The 27277-nt window shown below is 34.4% G+C and overlaps 1 protein-coding gene across 1 annotated transcript in view; it reads left to right on the plus strand.

Annotated features, from left to right (window-relative positions):
* The window catches only part of MMP16 (matrix metallopeptidase 16), a gene marked incomplete at both ends in the record, with an annotated part of 275992 nt that overhangs the window by 199787 nt on the left and 48928 nt on the right, over positions 1-27277 (plus strand). Inside the window, 2 exons of the mRNA XM_080693638.1 lie at positions 809-970; positions 2916-3127. Of these exons, the coding sequence (XP_080549764.1) occupies positions 809-970; positions 2916-3127 (374 nt within the window). The remainder of the gene's footprint in view (positions 1-808; positions 971-2915; positions 3128-27277) is intronic.

Raw genomic sequence — 27277 nt, forward strand, 5'->3', positions numbered from 1 at the left:
AGTGGTCTGAATACATAAAGTCAAAATAAGTATCTGAAGAATTTACACTAATTAGACTTTACTGTGAGAGTTTAGTTAAGTGGGAATTTTCAGTTGGAGACAGCTCTAAAATAAATATATTTTGTTCAAATTACCCATTGAATTGATTACAACTGGTATTATAAAGCTAGAACTAGAATTGCAGTTACTATAACTGCTAGCCGATGCCTTTAATGTTCTACTACTATATTCCCATATTCTAGGCTGGTAATAAATTAAAATTTTAGTGTAAGGGTCATAAAAACTTGAGTACTAGTTACAGCTTTGTAAGTACAAGAATCTCTTGTTCATGACATGCAGATCTCTGTGTGCCTTAATTTACTCATCTATATAAAAGTAGAAATTGTACCTATCCTATTTTTGTTGACTTATTGTAAGAATTTTTCAGGATAATATAGTAATAATTATTATCATTATGTTAAATATGAAGATTGTAAAAGTGAGATGCTTTAACACAGGTATTTTAAAACTGGAAGGACATTTTAACATCATTAGCATCAGCTTTTGCTACTACTGCTACTCTTTCTTCATTTTCTAAACTTCTATAACTTCAATCATTATCACCACCTCTTCCCCTTACCCCACCTTAGAAGAAGGACATTGGATATTTCAAGCGGGAAAGCCAATGATAGAACCATAGCAATGTTTGAAGTAATGAATTCCTGTTACTTTTTGGGGGGCAACATTTTAGTAATGCTAGATTGTCCTCTTTAATGCATCACTTGGTTCCTACTTTCAGTAATTCTAACTTCTATTCTCATTTTCACAGGAAATGACTTGTTTCTCGTAGCAGTTCATGAACTGGGACATGCTCTGGGATTGGAGCATTCAAATGACCCCACTGCCATCATGGCTCCATTTTACCAGTACATGGAGACAGACAACTTCAAGCTTCCTAATGATGACTTGCAGGGCATCCAGAAGATATATGGTAAGTTCCCAGTACTTCTGCTTGGTTAGTTCTACCGTGAATCCTAGGATTCTTGCTGCATTTTCTTCTTTGACATAGATGCTTTAAGTACAGGAGACACAGCAAAACTGAAAAGAAGGATGTGGCAACAGTCCCAGATATCTTAATTTATAGGTTATGGGAAAGTGCTAAGAACAGATGTGGTGTTTTTATTGAGTTTAATTGACACTTGCAATTATACTAAAAATCTAATACACTTTCATATTTGAAATTCAGATAAAATATAATAAATTAATATAACCAATCAGTAAACTAAGAAATGTCAAGACTTTCATATTAGATGTTGAGACTTTGGTACAAATTGCTATATTGGCTCGTGGTTTCTGAGATTTGATATTAGAAAATTCGCAGATGAATTTCTTTTGAAGGTCCTGAAAATGTCCGTGATGGATATAACAAATGGACCTCAAAAGCATATAATTACTGACTTACAATGAAAGATAACCAGCAAGGAAATTAACGGTAACAAATGGCTAGGTTTATTAATACATAGCACAAAGTAAACTTTAGTGTAGTAATGTTCTTATTTATGGAATTCAGTCTATAAATGGAAATTAAGAAAAAAGGGAAAAGACTATCATGCATATTTACTATCATCTTAACTCTCTCAGTATAGCCATTGACCTTTATAAAGACATTTATTTTTCACATAATTGTTAAGAACTTGACATTTATAATTTACATATAGTGAGTATGGTTTATTAAATTAATGAAGTGAAGCATTCATTTTTATAATACAAAGACAAACGTGTGCTATCCACATGTTAATATCCAGTATCCAGAGGATATCCTTTGCATTTTTAAATAACAAAGTTTAAATTCACTAATTTGCTTTGCATTCATTAACTTTTTCAATTTTAATATTACAGTAGTAAGCATTCTTACAGGGTTAAAATAGATTTGAAAAAAAAAGGGTAAACTTCTGGGCTCCTGCTCTTTATTTTTGGGGGATACTGAGAAAAGACTTCAAACTAAAGAAATCATATGTTGAATTGAACTATCCTATGCCTAAGTGTCTATGTATCCTCAGAAATTCCTCCCGATTAGCTGTTTGAAACAAGTCATTTTCTCATGACTTCAAGAATTAGTAGTCTAGACTGAAGGTCTACAAAAATAAAATCCTTCCCATATGTAAATATGAAGTGTGAACAGCTCTGTATTTCTTTTTAGAAACATAAGTCCTTTGATGAATGATGCTTAACATGAGTAACAAATTGCATGTGCACGTTTAGCTTGATTCAGAAGCCTCATTTTAGAAACACATCTTCACATTAATATTTTACTGGTAGTATTTTAATCAATAGATGCTTTAGAGTCAGTATTTTAATGAAATGCTCAAATCAGCAATTTGTCATACATTTCATTAGAAGAAAATAGTGAAATCAGTGAAAGTTTATAAAATATAGTTGGAGACATATGACAGACTAAACTTTGATTAGTTACTATTTATCTTTGGAAAATATTCACATAGAATTATTGTTGAAATCCAGGATTATCTTTGTTGGAGCTTACATGTATGACACTAGTACTCATTTTCATGTATTTATTATTTATGACTCACCAACTTCTAAAAAAGGTTTGAGAGCAGCTTTCCAACAAGGACTGTGGTGAAGGTCTTAAAATAAAAATCATTAAAAATTAACAGAGAAAACCTAGCTACTTGGATCCAGAATCAAGCATGTGAAGGACAGTTTGGGATAGACTTGGTAGAGGTTGGGGTGGGTAAGATGTTTTTCTAGGTTTTTTTATTTGTTTGTTTGTTTTTTTCAGAAAATATGCAATCTTAAAGACCTCTTAGCTTGCTTAGTCTGTGCCCTCTGCTGATAAGTGATTGTTCTCTATAGCATATTTTCCAGCACTATTCCAGTTTTAAGTGAGCCAAGCACTGTCCTCATATTTTCAAAAGGTCCACCTGACAAGATCCCTCCACCTACAAGACCTCTACCGACAGTGCCCCCACACCGCTCTATCCCTCCGGTTGACCCAAGGAAAAATGACAGGCCAAAGCCTCCTCGGCCTCCCACGGGCAGACCCTCCTACCCTGGAGCCAAACCCAACATCTGTGATGGGAACTTTAACACTCTAGCTATTCTTCGCCGGGAGATGTTTGTTTTCAAGGTAGGAGGCTGTGATCTTTTCTTTTATAAATTTCTTTTTAGAAACATACAGTGTCTAGAGTCATTTTAGAAAACAAGTTTTTATTCATTCTAACGCTACTGTCCCAGTTCTCTCATAGTTAGTTACAATGTTAGAAAAGCATCATAAAAAATAAAAAATAAATAAATGCACAAATGGGCTTAAATGTCTAGCAGAAGACTGCTGTAACATTCTATTTTGAGAATGAATTTATGTCAGCAGAAGCTAAAATGCCTAGAAATGTGAGGGTGAAAAAATGCTGCATGTTATGAAGAGATAAAATAGCATAATTTAAATCATGAATAGGAACTAATAGGGATGATTTGCTTTGGAGCAGAGCTGCTTCCAGGCACACTGCAGCTATTGTATCTTTGGTTTATACATCTTTATAAGACCCCTATAATTACAGTTGATAATTATTGCATTGTGTTTTTAGTAGGAATATTGATCATTTTGTTTGAGATCTATTGCTAGCCATTTGAATTAAATTTTGATGACAGCATTGTTTTAATTTTACATATACGTGTTGTTTTATTTAGACAGCCACCTATATCTACCTACTTTATATTATTTTTTAAGGATGGCAAGCTAAAATTGATTTTAGAGTTGCTAAATGTGCTTCTTAATGTCATTTGGGTTCTCAGAAAATTATACTAATCAACAGTGTATCAAATGCAAATTTCATAATATTGAAATTTTAGTATAGGGCAATGTTGAAAAATAACTTTGTCCTTCAATATTTGTAAACTGATCTTAAAGATTAAGGAAAAATATAAATTTGAATATCATACTAGCCACATTTTACTAATTTTTCAACTTGGAAGTAAAATAATGTGCTCTTATTTGGGATGGACATGAGTCAATGAATAATGAAACATTGTTTTACTTATATGGAATTTCCTGTATAGCAAGGCTACACTTAAAATATAGATTTTATATAATTTTTGGTAAACAAAGTACCCTATTCCCTTTATTGAAGAAGATGTGTATTTTATATGATATGCATAAGGCCACCATACTTTCAAGAAAAAAAATCAATGCATTTCTTCAAAAATATGAGTTTATTTTAATTATATAAATGTCCTACAATATTAAATTACATTATGACCATTCAATTTCAAGTAGAATAATACATTTAGATTCCATAAGTACAGAAAAAGTTCACTTAAAATGTATTTATCAACCTTTATAGACATGTGTAAGTATAGACATCTGCCACTGCTCAGGTAACAAAGCCCAGAGGAACTCTTTGAAATGAAAACAAAATGCAATTATTTGTTTATTTTAGAAGACACTGGGTAAAAAACTGAAGGATTTTGATTTTATTGTATTGGATGAATTTTTACTTTGCAGTTTATACCTCGATAACACTGTGAAATCACCAAAGTGGCAGCCTTATCTCAGTATGTGATGTGCAGTTGATTCAGGGTGCATTTCTTTTCATTATTCCTGTCTGTTTAAATAGATTGCTGTCCTCAAAGAGACTGGTGTTTTCATACCTAATGGTCAACTTCTTCAGCCTCTGTGCACTGCACACTGCTGGTGCTTAGTAAGTGCCATTAACTAATTAAATAAAGTCCTGCGATCACTGGTCCTAGACTAAGAAATAGCTCAAACTCTCAAGTAGACTACACCAGCCACTATTTTCAGTTTCAAAACAGATATATCAAAAGTATAAGGATGAACTGTTTACTTAAACTCCTCTGTTATCTTAGACCCCTTAATCAAAGCTCCCTAAATAACTATTTGCTCAAATCTTTTTTAATTTAAATTTTAAGTAGTTCCTGCTCCCTTTATAAGATCAATTTCTGTTGATGATAACATGGTCTGACAAGCATTGTATTCCTCTTAATCTCACTTGCTTAATATCACATAACTTAATGATTTTTGTATTTATATTATCTATTATATGAGTATGTGTGCCTAAGGTAGATGATTAGGCACCATGAATTTGTAAACAGAAGAACGCATCCCTGCATTTTGAGACTCATATTTCCAAAATGAAAGAGGAAAAATGAACACAAATACTTCTATGACAAAGAAGGGAAAGTTATCACATTGAAACAAAGAGGAAGTACTGAGGTTTAATCAAACAAGAAGTTTCACTGAAATGAAGCTTGTAATTAATTTTGACAGTGCAATTGTCACACATTGAAGCAATTAGTACTATAGCAAAAGGGATGTGGGGAAATAGGAATCCGTATACACTGTTGGTAGGGTTGCAAATCAATGCAGCCGCTAAGGAGAAAAATGTGGTGGCTCCTCAGAAGACTGGGATTAGAACCACCACATTACCCAGCTATACCATCCATGGGCATCTCTACAAAGGAATTGAAGTCAGAATACCATGGTAATAGATGCATATCCATGTCTCTGCAGCAGCACAATTCCCAACAGACAAATTATAGAGCCAGCCTAGGTATCTATCCACAAAATGAATAGATTACAAAATTGTGATATAGACACAAATGGAATTTTATTCTACTATAAAGAAGAACAAAATTTTGTCATTATCTGCACAGTGAATAAAACTGAAGACTGTTAGGATAAGTGACCATTCTCAGAAGTGAAGTATGTTTTCTTTAAGTGTAGAAGTTAGAGAGAAATTGGGGAGCAAAAGGGACTTCAGATAAATCAAGAAAGATACAAGTGAGCAATGGAGGGGGTCTAGGGGACAGAGAAAGGAGATATGATGAAGAAAACAGTTCACATAATGCTATGTATATATATGAAATTACCAGTGCTGATGTATGGGGAAGGGGAGGGCGGGGATGGAACCTGGAGGGAAACACATCAAAGGTTATGTGCAGGTATGTCTCCATCATTCTGAACTTCATTTTGATGTACAATTACAATGCACAAATGAAAGTACATTTTTAAAGGTTTATATATTAAAGGAGAGAAGATAGATATGATATAATAGTGCAGAGTGATAAATGCTATCTATCATTCAGATAAATACAGCCATGGGTGAAAGTCCAGAACACACAATGGAGTGCCACTTGCTCTTAATGAATAGCTTTCATAGACCAGTAACTAATACGTGTCTGGGCAAATAATTGACATACATTGGTAATCTCCGAATCTCATGACATCTCTGCAAGTTGGATAGTGTTCTCTGTTTTATAAATGGGAAAACTGAGAATCAGAAAAGTTGTCATTATTGCATGTGAACAGTAGTTGAACACAGCTGCCTCAATTCCAGAATTCATGTTTCTCCTCCTAAGCTTTGATGCTCTGTTACCTGAATAAATTAGGAAAAGATTCAACAAACTATATTTTGAAATAATAATTATTCAGGAAATATTCATTGCACTGCTCCTGTGTGCCGGGCACTATTTTATGGTGACACTGTAACAGTGCACAAGGCAAGCTAGATGGTGATTTCTTGAAACTTGAAATTCTAATTTCTTATATTGGACTTGCATTCCAATATCTAAGATGGACAAGTGGATGAAGAGGCTTCACAAGAAGGTCCCAAATGTTATGGAAGGATGTGCGGATTCCTGAAAAGCTGTTTTTTTTTGTGATTACTTGTTCATTAATTTTTATCTATATATCTACTCAGTTTAGACTACCTTTACTTCTAAATTAATATCATTAACCCATACCTAATCTTTCTGCCTGAAATTCCTCTCAGACCATCTTACTGGCCTTTTTCACTTCTCTTCAACATGCATACCATTTTCAGTATTATCTCCTTGTCGACTAGATTTTTTAACATATTTAGGAATGTTCATTGTTTGATTTCATTTTATTTGTATACCTTGATTTTCTTTTCTTTCTTTATTACAAAAGCTACACAAGTTAAAAAGCATTCCATTCAACGCTCTTTTTTCTAACCAGTTTTTATGTTCGAGGGTTCTTGTCAAGCCTCAGACATGAACTTACCCAGCATCTTCCAGATGTCCATCCTCTCCACTCTGTCTGCTGCTTCAGTCCAAAATCCTTTCAGTAATTTTTACATTTATCTTCTACATACACATAACTGGTATTAATTTCTGTCTCCTCTCATAATTTCTCATTGTAAGGATTTCTCAACTAGTTTATAAACATTCTAAGACCATGGATTGATTCATGTTGGCTTCATAATACTCAGTACTAATGAACAGGGATTGCCCTGTGATAATTATATCATGAAACTATAACTAGTATCATATTTTATACCCTTATAATCAACCAAAGTGAAAGTATTAAAACCATTTCATTCTAGTGAGTTCATATTCCTTGCTCAGTATTTCTGACTTTTATTTACTTAAATTCTATGTGAATATTTTAAAGCAAAAATTGAGAATTGGATATAAGCAAAAGACATTATCTTGAATGCAGCTTTGTTTTCTTCATAGAAAGAAAGAATCCTTCCATTAGGAGTTTCAGCATATTATTCTTGGTGCTAGTATCTTCTCATCTTCTCAGAGGACTTGAATGACATTAAGCTTTCCAGGTATCAAAAGTTAGTTCACCTAGATATGTATTTCTATTGGGTGCAATATATATACAATAGAAAAAAATATATATATATATGTATATATATAGAGAGAGAGAGATACAGAGAGACATATATACACATGCACATATATACATAGACATCCACATATGCATACACACACACACACACACACACACACACACACACACACACATATATATATATATATAGGCATTAGACATCCACATATGCATACACATCCACATCCATGCACACACACACACACACACACACACACACACACACACACACACACATATATATGCATTCTACCTCTGAGCTACACCTCCAGTCCCATATTTTTATTCCCTGTTTTTGAAACAGGATTTTACTAAGTTGCAGAGAGCCTCACTAAGTAGCTAAGGCTGGCCATGAACCTGCTATCCTCCTGTCTAAGCTTCCCAAATCCTGGGATTACAAGCATGTACCACCTCGCCTGACTCATACACATATACTACATTCTTATGCATGCATGAAAAAGTTCATCCCTGCAGCTTCGCAATTTTGGGAGTGATGGAAACCATCCAAAACAAGAAAACTCACAACAAAAAACCTAGGAACAGAGATTAAAAAAATGACAACAAAAGAAGCTCTGTTCTTCCTTTGGAGAAGGTGATTTTAAGATTACTTCCTGAAGAGTGTAAGCTAAGAGTGTAAGACTGAGCAGACAATTGTAAGATCTGATTGTTCAAATAAATACTCTCAAAGTGCCTTTGGACTCCAACATACAAGCAGTGGGTAATTTTGTTATTTTGTAGTGTGAAAGAAAGAAGGTAGAATTAGCTAAGGTTTACAGGATGTATTACACGGTATATTAAAGAATACAGTGTTTACGATATTCTTTTAAAGTTGGAAGGGAACCACTATATTCAATACTGGCAAGTCTTTTAGTGAGGGAGCAAGGATAATGGTTCTATTTGACTTTTGACCAATCTTTTATATCAAGACGAAGAAGCAGAAGTCAGTGCTTTATACAAAACTAGAAAGGCTAGTTCGAAGAGGCAAAGCTATTGTGGAACAGTGCTCAAAGAAGTCCTTAGTAAGAGTCTTCACATTAATTCAGAAGCGTGAGGTTTGAATGAGGAAAGCCATTTTATCACACACCGAAAAATCAAGCAAACACAGACAAAATTAAATTCCTCTTTCTTTGTCTAATCTGTTTGTTATTCTTCAGTATGACCATCTTTGTTGATAATTCCCAACTTAATGCTACTAAAAAAACCAAAGTTTCAAGTTTTTGATGAACCAGGTTGGCAAATTTTATTTGGCAAAAAGGGTTTTCTTGTTGTTGTTTTGATTATGTGTGTTTCTGTGGTGCATGTGTGTGTTTCTGTGGTGTGTGTGTGTGTGTGTGTGTGTGTGTGTGTGTGTGTGTGTGTTACTGGAGATTAGATCAGAGATATACTTCCAAAGGTCTCAGTGAGTTGTACAGGACCTTGTTAAATTGCTGAGGCTGGCCTTGAGCCTGCAATCCTCCTGTCTCGGCCTCTCAAGTACTGGGAATATTAAAGGTGTTTTTGTTTGTTTGTTGTTTGTTGTTTTGTTTGTTTTTTAAGAGTAGATGCTTTATACTAATGAGGAGAGAGAATTATTGAAAGATAATATAAAGATCAAAGATTCTGGTTTCCACTGAAGTTCCATAATATTGACTTGTGACTAAACTCCTTCACAGTTGTCAACACTGAGCCTATTGACTCTTTTTAGCTCATCTTTCCCTACCCACTGGCACCATCACAGTCCAATGCCCCATCCTATATCACCATACATATTACAGTATCCCCCTAGTTGGTTTTCCTGCTTCTGTTCATTGCTGTGGACCTCACCCCTTCCCTCCGAATAGTGTATACAGAATGATATAAAATAGCACATCAAATTATTCCCCTGCACTCCCAGAAACCTTTCTTTATTCTCTGACTAGAATAAAAACCTAAAAACCTTCTCTTGCCCACAAGGCTGTGTGATTAACCCATGCCCCTCTGCTCTGGGATCTCATCTCCTCTGTCCTATTTTGCTCCCTCTTATGTTCTCTAGCCCAGCCACAACTTCCCTGTCTCGCTTGGATTTGCACGCCTTCCACTGTTTAACATCCAGATGTTTGCTGCTGGGTGGAAAGCAGCAGAAGGCTGGCATCAGCCTCAATTCCCGTCCAGGCCATTGCTGCACCGGTATAGGTGGGGACAGATATATAAAAAGGAACAATACTTGTAGAATGTCCGAGTCATCGTAGGTAATGTATTTGTGGCATTTTGTGACCCGGAATAATGGGATGCGTGAGTCTTTTACAGTTAGTAGAAATTTCTCCCAACTCTCAGCTTAGTGGTATGACTCCTCATTGTTGTCTTAGTGTGTGTCATTGTTCATATTTGAATAAGATAATCCTTAAATTCTTAGACATTAGACTCAGACTTAAGAGTCAAATCCCACTTATCATAGGCTTCAGACAAGGACAATACATGACTTAGTCCTGGCTGGATTGCACAGAGATTTGAACATAGTAGGCAATAACTATTTGTGAATATTTCTGAGCTTACTGTCCTAATATGTATAATGGCTAATAAATTCCATCACAGGTCTCTTATAAGCTCAGGAAATAATAGCTAGAATGTAGCAAATTAAACTCAGTATATGCAACTACTCATTATAGTCATTAATTCAAATTTGAATATTTAAAATTATTTTTAAATAACATTTAACCATAAGTAGAATATAACATTAATTCTTACTGTATAAAAAAGGATTGGAATAATTTTGTTATTGTTCATATAATTTCAGTTTACTCAATGAAATAAATAAAAATATTTTGTTGGCAGAGATTCTGGAAATTGTTTTACAAATAGAAAAATTACTTAGCGAGGTCATGTGGTGCAAGGTAATCTGACACTCCTTTGAGTTTTTGCTTAATTCTGTCCTTCCAGGAAGGGTCACTTGTTAAGGAGACATTGTGGTTGGGTTTGGATTTATGTAAAGAACATAGGGAACCAGAGTCAAGACACTAAGAAGAAAATTAATGAAAATTTCCTTGGAATACAAAATCATAGCCTTTCAAATATTTTAGGTAAACATTTTAGAAAGCAGTTGGAAATACGTGTAATAATAATGCATTTCAATGTCAATATTAATCAATTTTCAAAATATTTATATTCAGTTACTGAAATTTCTCCTTGAAATATTTGAATAATATTGACATTATCTGACTGTTTTAGATATTGCTCTAAGTATGTAAGCATCATTCAATTAGAATGGTTTCACAGTCACCAGCATTTCTAACTTCTCTCTTAGTCACCTGGTTTTTAAGTAAGTTTAAGTATTTTGAGCATATATCTATATATTTTCTGACTCAACAAAACTATTTTTAACAATATAAGATTCACTATGTGCATGTGGAAAATGTTTTAGAGCTTGCTGTGTTTTCTTATGTACATTTTATTTTGACATAAAGTTAGCAGGGTAATTCTATATAATAATACAAAAATGCATTTTGAAAGCATATTACTTGTGATCCAACTTGAAAACCCTTTAAATCCGTAACAGTATAAATTTGGCTCTTCAGAGTTATTAATCCAAATCTTTTCAGTGTCAAAAATGTGTATTTTGTATTCTAAGTTTTAAATATCCATTATAATCTATCTTTTTCTATTAGAATGTATGTGTAGAAAGTGCCCATTTCACAATTCATGGTTTGGAATACTTTTTTTTTTAATTCAAGATAAATAAGCATACAAAAACAGCTCTTTATTAGAGAAGTTTTGGAAATCATTCTCTTGTAGATTCTTTTCTTCACGTTTGACATTTCAGAAGGTTTCTTTTAAACTCTCATATTTCTGTAAAGCAAAAGTTAAACTATTATTTCTAGTCCCTAATTTTCTGTTAACTGTATCCCAGGAGGAAATATAACATGAAGTAGTCAAAAATCTTAATGAAAAAAAAAAACTGTTCAATTTTAACTTTTTTTTTTTTTGGGTGGTACTGGGGTTCCTGGAAGCCCTTCTTCCTCCGGGCTACACTCCCAGGCCTATTTTATATTTTTGAAACAGGGTCCCTTACGCCAGCGCAGCTGGCTTCGAACCTGCGAGATCCTCCTGTCTCCGCCTCCCAAGCGCGGGGATTACAAGCTTGCGCCACCACACCGGGCTTAAACTGTGGAAATAATGAAAAGAATTGCCATATGTTTTAATGAAATAACTCAGTGTTATAAAAATGATTATTTCTCCCCAAATTATTTCAAATTAACTCCTATCAAAATTCTAAAGAAGACTTGAATAAATGAAGGAATACCATACTTTTTTATTATTTTTGAGGGTCTGGGGATGGAACCCAGGGGCATTATACCTCCAAGCTACACCCTCAGCCCTATTTTTATTTTTTATTTTGAAACAGGGTCTCACTGAGTTGCAAAGGGTCTCACTAAGTAGCTGAGGCTATCTGTGAACCTGGATCCTCCTGTCTCGGCCTCCCAAATGCTGGGATTATAAGCGTGCGCTACCACACTTGGCCTGGAATACTATACTCTTAATGAAAAGACTTGGCAAAATTAAAATGAGGGTTTTAATGTAATACTAATATAAAATCTTAGTTTTTAACTAGTTAACACAATTTTATATGGAAAAACATAAACATGAAAAGAGCAAAGACTACTATTAGATTTTAAGACATAAAGTTAAGCAAGCTTACATAAATAGGTTGATATTAAATATAATTAAAGGAATACAATTTCCAGTTTAAGCTGGGCCTGGTGGTACATGCATGTAATCCCAGTACTCGGTACTCAGAATGCTGAGACAGGAAGACCACAGGCTTGAGGCCAGCTTCAGCAACTTAGTGAGGCCCTCCGCAAATTAGTGAGACCCTAGTTAAAAATAAAAAATAAATTAGGGCTGGAGGTGTAGTTCAAAGATAGAATGCTCCTGGGTTCTATCTTTGTACCATACACACACACACACACACACACACAAAAAAAAAAAAAAAAAAAAAAAATTGTCAGATTAAAACACACACACAGCCGGGCGTGGTGGTGCACACTTGTAATCCCCGCGCTTGGGAGGCAGAAACAGGAGGATCGCACTGGTTCGGAGCCAGCCTTGCCGGCTTAAGAGACCCTGTTTCCAAATTAAAAAAATATAAAATAGGTCTGGGAGTGTAGCTTGGCGGTAGAAGGGCTTCCAGGAACCCCAGTACCACCAAAAAAATAAAAATAAATAAATAAATAAATAAATAAATAAATAAATAAATAAAACACACCACACACACAAATGAATTCCAAGGTAGAGTAATTATTTAAATAAAAAAATATTAAACCATAAAAGTAGCAGAATAAAACTTGGGAAAATGTTTCTGTTTTGATTTTGTGTGTGCGTGTATGTATACACACTTAAGATTTTATATATTCATATATAAAATATGTATATATTTTAAATGGATATGTTTCTAAGTAGGCCACAGAATTCTAAAGATATGAATAGGAGAGTAATATATTTAATAATATGCAGCATAAACAGTTCTATCTGGACAAAAAGCTAAGTAAATCTCAAAAGCAGGGCATGTAAAGACTTCTACTTTTTAACCTAAAAATAGCTTATAGATCATAAAAAGAAATAGCCACACTGTTGGAAAATTGTTGACAGCATGAAGATAAATACAAGTAGATATTAAAGAATAGTTTACTCATATACACTCATAAAAGTAATGTAAATTAAGACTAGAGTAAGATATAATTTTTTATATATCCTTTGACAAAGATCAAAAGTAACAATATGCTATTACAAGAATGAGGGCAACAAGTACTGTCATACTATCAACAAGAACACAAACTTTTACAACATTTCAAGGAAATGTTTGATGACCAAATATCTTTACTTGGGAAATATCTTACCTCTTAGGAGCAGCAGAAGGCTATATGCATGATAGTCATTTAAGCATTGTTTGTTCTAAAGTCCCTCTTCTGTGCAGAATACCCCTAGCTTCCACATAGGAGAGGAAAAAAATATGACCCTCTTCACTTTCTGTGACTGGCTAATCTCACTTAACCTGATGTTCTCCAGGTCCCTCCATTTCCCTATGAATGACATCATTTTGTTCTTTATTACGGAGCAGAATTCCATCATGCATCACTGTGCTTCGGAAGCTACATTTCAGCCTCAGAGCATTATATTGTGTTTGTTTACACAACTTTGTTAAAGAAACTATAGATAGTATCAATAGTAAATGAGTAAGATTTTAAAGATAATTTTAAATTTAAACTACAGCAATAGTATGTGTTATAACAAACAGAAAAAGTGTGCATAGTTTCTACTTTAGTAACCAAGTGAATAGTAATTCATCTGGAAAAAAATTAAAAACTAAAATGAACAACAATATACATTGCAGTTTTCTTTTCAGGAGGAAATAGTTTTGCAAGCAAACCCAAATTACGGAGTTGTAGAGTAGTAGTGGAACAAATAAGAGTCCAACTCACTGAAAAAGAATGTAATCATTTGAAAAGATATGAAAAATGTATGAAACAAGTAGATGCAATTACCATGTATACAAGTGAAATAGGAAAACAGAAAATGTTATGTACTGTGAATTTTATTATTTGAAATGCATTGCACTGACAACACGGAAAAAAATACAAAAAAGGAAAGAATACACATCTTAGAATAATGGGACTCTGAGTTGATTTTTAAAATGTGTTGCATTTTAAGGATGTTGTATATATGGTTAATAGACCCAAAATAGTGGCATGAAAGAAAGAAGGAAGTAATGGCAAAGCCATATCATTTTTAAAAATTATAGGTAGGCAGAAGCCATTAAAGGACTCACTGAAATGTCTCCTTAGACTGACAGAATGGCCTTGGATGAAATAATCATAACAACTTTTAATAATGTCATTTATCCTGACTGGAAATATGTCCATATACATAATAATCTTCCTTCACCCACGATGCCTTCATCTCAAGACCGAAGAGCTTCCAGTGAATCAAGCTAACCACCTATTTTGCTTATGCTACTTTGCCATTTTGCAACCAGTGTGGTGAAAATTTATTCTGGTTTAATACAAAAATACTTGAAAATCATGCAAAGTGACAAGATATTTTGCTATTAATTTAAGAAGTGTTGTTAGATTACATAATGTGAGAACTGTCACGCAGTAAACTTTGTCAGCTCAGTAAACTCTGATAAATTGTAAGCCACATGAGAGTGAGTGATACAGAGCTCAAATAACTTCAGCAACGGCTGTTATTATTATAGTAGTTAATATGGTGTCATTACTACTACTACCACTAATACTACTAGTGTTGTACAAAATACTATATTTTACCTTAAAGTGATTGCAAAGGAATTTATGACATTCTTGATATCAAGAAGCTTCTTGATATATGTATATATGTAAATTTGGTACTAGAGATTGAACCCAGTGGCATTCTACATCCAACCTACAGCCCCATCTTTTTGTTTGTTTGTTTGTTTTTGTGGTACTGGGGGTGGAACCCAGAGGCTTTCTACCTCCCAGATATACTCCTAGACCTATTTTCTATTTTATTTGGAAACAGGGTCTCTGTTTCCAAGAGTTGCTGAGAGCCTCGCTAAGTAGCTGAGGCTGGCTTCAAACCTGTGCGATCCTCCTGTCTCTGCCTCCCAAGCGCGGGGATCACAAGCGTGCGCCACCACACCCAGCCCCATCTCTTTTTTATTTTTTTATTTTTAAAACAGTCTCACTACTATATTGCTGAAGGTTTCACTAAGTTATTGAGACTTGTTTCAAACCTACGATCCTCCTGTCTCCAGCCTTCCAAGTACTGGGATTATAGATGTGCACCAGTCATCATACCTGTCAGTACTCTCATCTTTTATCCTTTATTTAATATTTTTTAATCAAGGCAGTTTTTTCTGACTACCAAATAAGAGCTAGACCTTGGACAGAACTAATGAGAAATATTGAACAAATTAAGTATTGAAGGAATGGGTGAGAACAAAAAGGACACCCTTCCAAAACTGTAGAACTAAATAGTAAACCGAATATTTGGGAATCAGATGAAAGAACAATTGGAAGAATTGCAGCTAGGAATGGGCGGCTGGACACTAATAGAGAGCCAGGACCAGATTACAAACGATAGAAAATGGGGGTCTTATCTTCACATGTTACAGGCAGCTGAAATCAGAAGAGAATCAGAAAGCTTGACACCAAGGAGATGTCCTGTCCGAAAACTAGATAAGAAATGTTTTAGGTACCAGAACATTGGGACTTCTATTAAAAAAAAAAAAGAAATAATATTGTTTTTCTTTTCTCCATACAAACATTATTTTTGAAACCTTTTTTCAAGAGAATGTTGCATAATATCTTGAATCTGTCCAAAGGACAAGAAACATTTTTATGGAGAATTAAACGTGGCTCTTGGTAAACCATTGTCCTTTGCCTTCACCCTGTTGTTGCATTTCTGCATTTAACAAGCTGTACTACTTACTAGTGAAGTGCAGTTCTTTGTAGTGGTTACTGGTCACATCATGAGACAAAAACAGTTTATGACCTTTCACTAAAGCTGAGGTAAGAGCTACCATTCAAGTGTCACTGAGCCATGAATCTCCTTGTTCATAGTCCTGAAATACCCCAGGATGGAGGCAACATTGGCTTAGTAGCTGCATTTCCACTTACCATTAGCAAGGATAATGTTGAAGCTTATTGTGGGTTTATGAAGCATTTTCATGTAATTTTATAAACTTGTTAAGTTTATAAAAATATTTTTTGTTTGTGGGTTTTTATTGTTGCTGTTTTGTGTGTGCATGCATGCGTGTGTGTGTGTGTGTGTGTGTGTGTGTGTGTAATTAGAGATTGAACACAGAGGCATCATCCCACTGACCTATACCTCTAGTCCTTTTAACTTTTTATTTGGAAGCAGGGTCTAACTAAGCTGCTGCATGCTGGCCTTTGAACTTACGATCTGTGTGTTTCTATCTTCCAAGTTCTGATATTACAGCCATGTTCCACAAGCTAGGCAAGTTCAGTATTTTTTAAATTTATATTTATTTTTAACTGATACATAAAATCTGTACATATTTTGTAGTACTCTGTGATATTTTGGTATGTACACATTGGATAACACTTAAACCAGAATATACATATCTGTGTGTGTGTGTGTGTGTGTGTGTGTGTGTGTGTGTGTGTGCGCGCGCATGTGTGTGTGCTGGGAATTAAACCCAGAGGTGTTCTTCTACCTCCGAGCTACGTCCCCAGCCCTTTTTAAAATTTTTGATTTTGTGATAGGTTCTTGCTGAGGCTGGTCTCAAACCTATGACCCTCCTATCTCAGCCTTCCGAGTGCTGGGGTTACTATTGTAACACCATCAAGACAGACTTCATATCTATCTTTTCAACATGTATCATTTTCATGGTGAAAACATTCAGACTCTTTCTTATTTTTTGAAATATTTCCATTACTGTTATCTAACAGTTATCCTTCTGGGCAGCAAGCGCACCAGAACTTCAGAACTTCTTGATGTTAACTTCAGAACTTCTTGAAGCTAACTGTGCTTTAGTCCCAATTGTTAACAGCCTGCCCCATGCCTATCTCCCACCTATTCTCCCGAGCCTCTGGTAACCATTATTCTCTCAAATTCTAGGAAATCAACTTTCTAAATTTTCACAGCTGAGTGAGATCATGTGGTACTTGTCATTCTGTGCCTAACCTATTTCATTGAGCATATACTTAGTCTCCATTTCCATCCATGTGCCATGAATGACAAAATTGTGTTCCTTTTTATGGCCAAATAGTATTCCATGAAGCATAGCTACCCTATTTTCTTTTATCCACTCGTCAGTGAATGAACACTAGTGTTGTTTTCATTTTTTTTTTCTTTTGGCTTTTGTGATGCACAAGATGCACACATGTCTCTTCAGCACAGATGTCTCTTCAGCATACTAATTTCTTTTTCTTTGGACACATAGCCAGGAGCAGGATTGCTGGATCATGTGGTAGTTCTATTTTTAATTTTTTTAGAAACTTCCATATGGCTTTCCATAAATGCTGCATTAATTTACATTCCCACCACATCGGACAGGGGTTCCCCTTTCTCCACAGCATACTCAGTATCTTTAGTCATTTCTATAACAGCTATTCTAACTGGAGTTGGGAATATCTCTTTGTGGCTTTGATTTGCAATTCCCTATTCCGGGTGATATGGAACTTCATTGTTTTTCCAAGTACTGCTGGACATTTGTATGACTTATTTTGAGAAATTTATATGTAGGCCTAGTACACATTTAAAAATAAGTTTTTTGGGGGTTGTTTTTTTTTTTTGCTGTTTGATTTTTTTAGGTCCCTATATATTTCAAGTATTAACTCTTTGTAGTCTGCAGCTATTTACTCATTCTCCAGGTTGTCTCTTCCCTCGAATGATATTTCCTTCAGCTGACAAAGCTTAGTCCCATTTGCCTATTTCTTCTTTTGATGTCTGTGCTTTTGGGGTCTTGTCCGCAAACTCCACATGTATTTCCATGTCCTGAAATGTTTTCCCTGTGTTCTCTCCTAGTAGTTTTATAGTTTCAAGTCCTACATTTAAGACTTTAATCCGTTTTGAGTTGAATTCTGTAACTGGTGAGAGGTAGAGCTCCAGTTTCATTCCCTTGCATGCGGATGTCCTATTTTCATAGAACCATTTATGGAAAACACTGTCCTTTCTTTAATGTATGTTCTTAGAATCTTTGTCTAAAAATCAGTTGGCTGCAGTTGTGTGATTTTTATTCTGGACTCTTTGTTCTCTTCCACTGGTCTGTGCGTCTGTTTTTATGTCCGTGCTGTTTTGATTACTAGAGCTTTATGATTTATTTGGAGTCAGGCCTCCTTTCTTGGTTCTTTTACTCAAGATGAGTTTGGCTGTGTTCTTAGGGGTTCCAAGCAAGTACTAGGATTGGGGTTTTTGTTTGTTTTTTCTCCAAAAGATATCATTGATATTTTGATAGGAATTACAGTAAATGTATGGATTTCTTTGAGTTGTTAAACTTTTTGCATCATGCATGTAGCAATCTTAGCCCCTGTTTGTGTTAAGTAAATATACTAGGTACTGATTAAAGAGGAAAACTTTTAGTTTGGTCATCTGTATCACTATCAAGTCTGAGTTTCTTCACCTTTAGAAGAAGAATCCTTATAACTACCTCTTCAGTGCCACCCTTACAGATCACCAGGACAAATGTGTATTCATCCAGTAACCAGAACAAGAAACTAAAAGTTATATATGCACTAAGTATGAGGAAAAAAATTAGTGTGCTTCAATAAGAATGTATGAAGTGGCTGGGCGTGGTGGCACATGCTTGTAATCACAACATTTGTTTGGGAGGCTGAGACAGGAGGATCCGGGTTTGCTGCCAACCTCAGGAATTTAGTGAGGCCCTTTGCAAATCAATGAGACCCTGTTTCAAAATAAAGAATAAAAAATAGGGCTGGGGAGTAGCTTGGGGGTAGAATGCTCCTGGATTCCATTCCATGAAGTGTTGCTTTATATTTGTTTTTAAGTCTGCTCAATAAGGTCTCTGGATTCTTTTCTGCAGAATGGTTGCTGGAGAAATAAGATGCTGTATTGAAAAGAAGTGGGGTCTAAAAATCAGGAGACATACTTTTAATATCAGTATATTTTTACCTTGATGAGAATTTCAGTTTGGGGACTATAAATTTCTTATGCAACCAAGTGTGGTTGTGCATGCTTATAATCCCAGTATTTGAGAGGCTGAGACAGGAGGATCACAGATTGGGTGACAGCTTCAGAAACTTAACAAGGCTTTCATTAACTTAGTGTTATCCTGTTTCAAAATAAAAAATAAAAAAGACTGGGGTTATAGCTCAGAGGCAGAACACCCCTGGATCAGTCCCCAGAACCAAAAAAATAATAATAATAAAGATAAATTTCTGACGCATCAGACAAAGTAAATAAGAACAACTGTGTTACCCTTTTCACAATGAAGTAAAGCACTGGAATATTTCAGAACAGCCAAACTGATGTGGGACTTTGTCATTATTAGTTAAAAATTTATGAAACTTTAATGTATGATATTTATACGTCAGTTTTGTATTTTTTTAATCAGTATGTGTTATATAGGAGAGTTCAGTTCTCTCAAAATCTAAACATTGCTAGATGTTAGGGTTATAAAATAACTATTAGATGTTAAATAAAACTTTAAAAATATGACAAATTTTAGTCAAGTCAGGGAAGTAAATTTTAGTAAAAATTTAAAATTCTGACATTAGTTTTCATTTGAAGACTTTTGTTTTTCATAGTGAATAAATTGGTACTTTTATTCTTCCTATATCTGATTTTTCCCAAAAGGTTGAGAAACAATTTATATTCTTTATAAATTATGTACAAAGAGGTCAAATTGTTCCATAACTAAATTTTTATTAAAACGATTCATTATAGATATATCACTTATTTCAGCATATATAAAAATTAGTGATAGCATAATAACATAACAAAATGTATTTCACTGTAATTATTATAGTTAAGGTAAACAACTTATAAAAAAATCCATATATATATGTATATATATATATATATCATTCACAGAATGATAGCAAAATAATAATAATATAATTCAAATAGCATTTAAAATTTCACAAAGCTTGGTTTGGTAGCACACACCTGTTATTTCAGTATTTGGGAGGTTCGGAAAGAAGGATCTAGGTTTCAGGACAGCCTCAGCAAATAATGAGATTCTCATTAACCTAGTGGAACCCTGATTAAAAATAAAAATAAAAATAAAAATAAAAATAGGGCTGGGGTGTTGCTCAGAGATAGAAGCCCCTGGGTTTAATCCCTGGTATCACACACACACCAAAAAATTTAAAACTTTAGCTGTAATTTTCTTTACATATTTATAGACTTTACTTCTTATGTTGTTTGTTTTGTATACTTATAAATTTAATTTTCATAGTACTGTATTTGGATTTGTTCTCACAAGTGTCAAAATAGATTCGGGTCATGTTGATACTGAGCCTAAAAGTTGTTTTATATTTTGATTTTCTCATCTTAAAAGTCAATTAATACTAAGCTTTTTCAAATAAGTGTTTGATTTAACTAATTTTTAAATTTATTATAACAGTCTTTGTCCTTGAATTAAATTCTTGCTGTACTATAAAAATTGGCTTTGCTCAAAGGGAAGTCTGACCTTTGTCCTTGTAGTGATATCTGTGTCGTACCCAATAGGAAGACAGATATATACCATAATCTGAGTGAAGATTATTCACACTAGAAAAACCAACCATGTGATTTATGGTCCATGTCACTCTGCATAAATTGACCTGAACACTATGTGGGCAATCAGTCAGTCATGACTGTGGAATGACCACCCAATAAAATACCAGAAACACAATTTAGATGAGAGTAAGTAGGAGTATTCTGTGGATGCTCTCTAACATAACAGATTGGTAACATGTGCATCCTGAGGATAATGGATACTTATCAAACTCAAACCCATGAGTTTCTTCCTTTGGGTGATTATTTTTTTTTAACTGTATGAAAGAAGTAGTTTTCAGTGAGTTCTTTATGTGCTTCTAGCAAATTATCCACTATCAAATCGGAAAGTGGTTTTGTGAATCTCCTGAACTTGCAGTGGGTATCACAAGGGAGGGTGGTCTCATGTGATGGCTCTCCTCTGACTTTGTAGTTAGGCCCTACCCTTGCAGACTTAGCTGACATGAAAGACCATGCCTTTATCTTCACTTTTCTCTAACTCTTGGTACTTGTCCTTATACAAATCCACCAGATTTCTTCACTTTATTGATAATTCCACATACTTCAGTTGAAAACTTAAGTGTAGCTTGTAATTTTTTTGCTGATAATTTCTCCTTGAATATGAGTGGTTTTATAATTTTTAACACATAGATTTGTAGATTTCCCCACAATTGACTTTCATTTGCAAGCCAAAGACATGGGGACAAGGGAGTCTGTGTCCTAAATTTTAGTCATTTTCTCTTTCTATTCTTAGTAGAATGCTTGAGTAACATGAATCTATACATAAAAAAGCTCCTTGAAAATTATATACCAAGGATCAGTACAGTTCATTTTCTTTTTTTCTTTTTTCTTTTTTTTTCTTTTTTTTTTTTTTTTTGCCAGTCTGGGGATGAAACCCAGGAACATTTACCTCCAAGCTACACCCCCAGACCTATTTTTTATTCTTTATTTTGAAACCAGATCTCACTGAGTTGTAGAGGGCCTCACTAAGTAGCTGAGGCTGTCCTTGAGCCACGATCCTCCGGTCTCAGCATCCCAAATGCTGGGATTACAAGCGTGCACCACCATGTAAAGTTCACTTTCTAATTTAACTAGAAAGTAACTTTTCTTCCAAATAATTTGTTTAAATGAAGTTGAAAACCATTTTTCTGATTAAAATCAGTGTATAAAAACTCATATCTAGGAAATTTTAAAAAACTGACTTTCTAATAAACTTCAGCAGAAGGGCTATTGCAGGTGACCTCACATATTTAAAAATCTGCCATGGAAAGGGACATGTTTTGAGTCTGTCCAAAAATAGAACTAAAACCGACATTAGGAAAGGAGATTTTTGACTCAGGAATGATACACTCTCAAGAAAATTGTCTCTACAGGGGCCATATACTGAAATTTCAGAGGCTAACAGAGAGTGCTTCACTGATGTAATAAGTGTGATCATTTCCAGCATTTCACTGTTAAAATGTATGATGTTAGACTATTCTTCCGTGTTTACCATAATGGATGAGTCTCGCTGGAAAATCTAAAACAGAAAAAAAATAACACATACACATTTATATAACTCCATATTTAGAAAATGTTTGCTTTGTAGAGGGTGTGACTTTCACATGAAAGTTGTATACTTTGTGAATTCCATTGGTCTCCTTGTGGCCTGCTGGGAAGGCCTTTAATCAATCTTCCTGACAGCAATCGTCTCTGGACATGACACTCAGGCTGGCTGGAAATTATATACCTACAGATTCAGATGATAGACCAAGAACTTAAATTCCTTGTTCTTTGGAACTAGACCTGTTTTCCTTCGTTATTTTTAAAATATTGAAAGATACATACGCACAAAAGTAATTGTAGTGATCTTCTAGAGAATCCAAGAAGCAAAGGATGAAATACTAGACATGTTAAAAAAAAATAATGCCATTGCAGTCAACATTTGAATTTTGAAGATTACCAGAGTGCTAATTTTATTTTAATAAAATGTGGCCAAGTAAGACTTTTTGAAAAGTTCTAAAATATACTGTTAAACATATGATCACAAATCTATAAATCTGTTATCAAAAAAATCTTGGTACTAGCCAACTTTTATTTTAACACTCATTTTTTTAATTTCAGTAGAGTAATTCAATGTATTTCCTCTACAATACATTTATAGAGTTCAGAGAAGCACTGTACAATCAAATCTACTAGTATTTCTTCAGTGAAACTTGTGAGTATTCCCAATAACTATGGTAGTCCTAATAATCCTCACATAAATTCATATGAGGTTGTCTGACAAATAAATTTGTGCCAGATTCAAGAAACATCTTTATTTTTTCAAGCCCTCCAGATTTTAGAATTGTAGATTAGGGCCTGTAGATCAGCAAATGAATATCGTACAGTATAAACAAGGAAAACATTAACTATTTTTTCTCTTTAGCAACTTTTCAGGAATAACAAATATTTGGCTTTTCCAAACCTTGTGAGATACAAGTTAAAATTGACGTTTTTCATGCCATTCTTATTTATCTTTTTAACTCCAATGCCTAGCAAGAGCCCCGCATTGGGGAATGAAAAATGGGTCTTTAGGAAATGAGCACATTCTAGATAACCAGTGGTTTGGAAGTCCTTTGAATGCCCAACTAATCACTTGATGAGTATATTCAGAAAGATACTGTTGGGGCACCTTTACCTGGTCATAGGATCATTAGATGATCAGGCATAGATATAGGTTTAAGGGCTATCCTCCATTTTAGAGCATGTTAGAGATCAGAAAATTACCTTAGAAATCAATATTTGCTCATTAATTATGAGATTTTTGTTGTTTTTTACTCATCTTTCAAATATTTATAAACTGAATGCTTCTCATGGATTTTCTAGTAAGTTTTAGCAGCTTTGTAAACTTGTCAACTCGCCCTGTCCTAGTCTGTTTTCTGATTCTTTAAGAGAATACCACTGCTGGGTTTCTTTCCAAAGGGGTTGAAACCAGAAAACTGCAGGAATATATGAATACCCATGTTCATAGCAGCACAATTCACAATAGCCAAATTATGGAACCAACCTAGGTATTCATAAACAGATGAATAGATGACAAAATTATGGAAAATATACACAATGAAATTCAACTTTGCAATAAAGAACAAGATTATATCATTTGCAAGAAGATGGAAGGGACTGAAGAAAATTATGTTAAGGGAAATTAGCCAACCACAGAAAGTGAAGGGTCATATTTTTTTTTCTAATATGTTCAGGATAGGGAGTAATTGGGATACAAGAAGAACTCTAGAAAATGGAAGAGAAATCTTAGTGGAGTCATGGAGGAGATCTAAGGGTGGGAACGAGGAAGACTGAGGTTCATTCATGGACTATGTATATACATGTGAATATATTAGTGTCAATCCTGATACTCCCCAAGAAATGAGGAGCCACTAAGTATTATGTGTATATATGTCATTGTCAATGTGATTTAATTATGATGTGAGACATAAGGCACCAATTAAATCACCTACACACACACACACACACACACACACACACACACACACACACAATATTGAGAGCTGGGCATGTTGGCGCACTCTTGTAATGCCAGTACTTGAGAGGCTGAGACAGAAGGATCGCAGGTTCAAGGCTAGCCTCTCCTGCTTAGTGAGATTCTCTATAACTTAGTGAGATTCTGTTTAAAAATAAAGAGTAAAGCCCAGCGTGGTGGTGCATGCTTGTAATCCCCGTGCTTGGGAGGCGGAGACAGGAGGATCGCACAGGTTCGAAGTCAGCCTCACTGGCTTAGGATACCCTGTTTCCAAATAAAAATATAGGTCTGGGAGTGTAGCCCGGAGAAGGGTTTCCAGGAACCCTAGTACCACCAAAAAAAAAAAAAAAAGAGTAAAAAGTAGAGTAAAAAGTATGGCCAGGGGTGTAGCTCAGAGGTAGAATGACCCTGGTTCAATCCCTAGTACTGTAAAAAAAAAAAAAAGAAGAAGAAAAAAGAAACCAACATCTGAGATGGAGTCATTTATATAGAAGAGATTTATTTAGCTCACAGTGCTGGTGACAGGGAAGATAAAGATAGGGTAGAAGCATCTGCAGAGGGAACACGCCACACCATAGCATGGGATATGGTGTCACATGGCCTGGAGGTGCACAAGAGTGGAGAGCAAGCACATGGAAGGGAGGAGAAGAACAAATATCTTACACACTACAAGAACCTGTTGGTGTGAACACCAATATAGTCTTACAAAGAAAAAAAAGACATTAATCATTAATTCCTCTTTAAGGTTCCATCTCCTAACACAGCAACATGGGCAACCAAATTTCAATGTAAATTTGGTGGGGACAAACCACATCGAAACTACAGTACTCCCATTTTCACTACAGTGAAAAAGACAAACATCCTTTCCCCACGGGATGCATGGAGAATTAAGGCCTAAGACATACACAACTTGCCCTAATACACAAGACCAAAGCCAGGCCAGAATAAAATCCAGAATCCAAGGTTCTTATAGTGGACAGAGGAATTGAAACATCAAAACTAAAAAAAAAAAAAAAGCTCTTTGTACATTTCAGTATATCTATGATTTTAATAATAAGAAAAAGGCAATAATTTGTCAATTTTTAAAGCAAAATTAAGAGAGCTTTTAAAATTTTTAAATTATTTGCAACAAATTGTTATCTTCTTCCCTCCAGACCCTTAAGCATGACCAGTAGTAAAAATATTAATGTCTTATGAAAATATGTGGACCTTGGCCTTCTATTTTTATGCCTAATCAACTCTCTCTATAATTTTGTAACCATAAGGCCCGTTCTGAATTGCAGTTGCAAGTTATATGCATTAATAATATGGAAATTACTGGAATGAAACACGCCTTTGAAAGTGGTGAGGAAAGCCAAAGAAAGAAAACTGAAATCCTTTTGACAAGCGGTTTCTGAAACTGCTGACATTCCTTTAAAGGACTTTTTCATGTTGGTTCACAGAGGGGCTTTGCATAACACACCAAGTAAAAATCTATTAACTGTCGCTGCAGTACAAGGGACTAACAGTTTTTTAAGAGACTGGAAAGAAAATGGACAAACTTTCCTACTGCTGACATTTCAGTTTGAAGTTATTATGTTTTTGAAGTGTTGGGTGGAGGAGACAAAGACATAACTTGTTTTGAGATGTGCTGCTGGTCAGTATCTGCCCCTCTCATTTCCTTGAGAGATGTGTACTGTAATATGATAAAGGGTTGGAAAAATAGTGTTTGAATTATAAAAAATAAAGAGACATTTTTAACCCTGTGCTATATAAAGAATATCAAGAATGTAGCAAGAAGAAATATACTACTTCCAATGTAAATCTCATATTTTTAAATTCTGGTCAGTAAATAATTTTGTAAATAAAGAAGTAATCCATCTTAATCTGACATTAAAAAATAATACTATTTAATACCCTCTGATTGGTCTTTAAAACGCAGGAGGTACATAAACAAATGTATCAAAGTTAATCACCAAACAAGCATGGGATCCAGGGAGGGGGAGGGAATGGGATGGGGAGTGGATGAGGGCTAATTGGATGATGTGTGCTTGTATATCCTCTCAAGTCTTGTATTCCAATGTGATATATGATTACAATGCATCAATAAAAATAAATTTAAAAAATAATTCTATTTTAAAAATTAATTAGGACTATCATTAGTGATTCTGTTTTTTTCTTACTCTTCTAATTACTATCGATAATTTCAAATTGCTATAGTTAGTTTTCATGAGTCTGCAAATCAACAATAGTGTAAAAATAATCTAAATTTGGTGGTAATATTTGTCTGTGGAATTTGTAGTTATCTAGCAATCATTTATTATTTTCAATGATTCTGTTGGATTATGTAGAAGAAACTACTGTAGAATAGTTATTTTAGAGCTGAAGTATGTTTGGGAAAAAATTGAATATAATTATCCCACATTAAAATTATACTATGGTACTTCCCCAAGAACCCACAATGTGTGGTTATGCTATATGTGAAATAAAGAGTTCTTTCTGTTATTTCCAGCAACATATTCCACTTAGGTCTAAGCCCAAGAAAGACCCACCTTATACCAAATGAATGTTATGGCACTTCATATTAATGTGAGAATTTAATGTCAGTTTTGGACAAACTCTGATATTGCATGTAGAGATTGTTTTTCTAAAGGTCTTTAATTATGCATTTCAAACATGAAACATTTATAGGATCATTGAAATTGCTAGTATACACAGGAAAATACTATTTAAGGTTGTGCTTTATATTCAAGTGTAACCCAGACATTCCTGAAACAAGGGGTAACTTCAGCATGTATAATCTGCCTCTCTAGGTAAGGCCTACCATGATCTCCTCTGCTGTTAAAAAGGCTACTTGGGGGTTATTTTGAAATATCAACAATGACATGTATGATTATTTTCTTAACTATATTTTAATATTTGTATTAGATTTTCTTTGTAGACAAATATAAAAATCACCAAAAATCTAGACA

This window comes from Muscardinus avellanarius (genome assembly GCF_963383645.1).
Source record: "Muscardinus avellanarius genome assembly, chromosome: 4".
Classification (NCBI taxonomy): Eukaryota; Metazoa; Chordata; class Mammalia; order Rodentia; family Gliridae; genus Muscardinus; species Muscardinus avellanarius.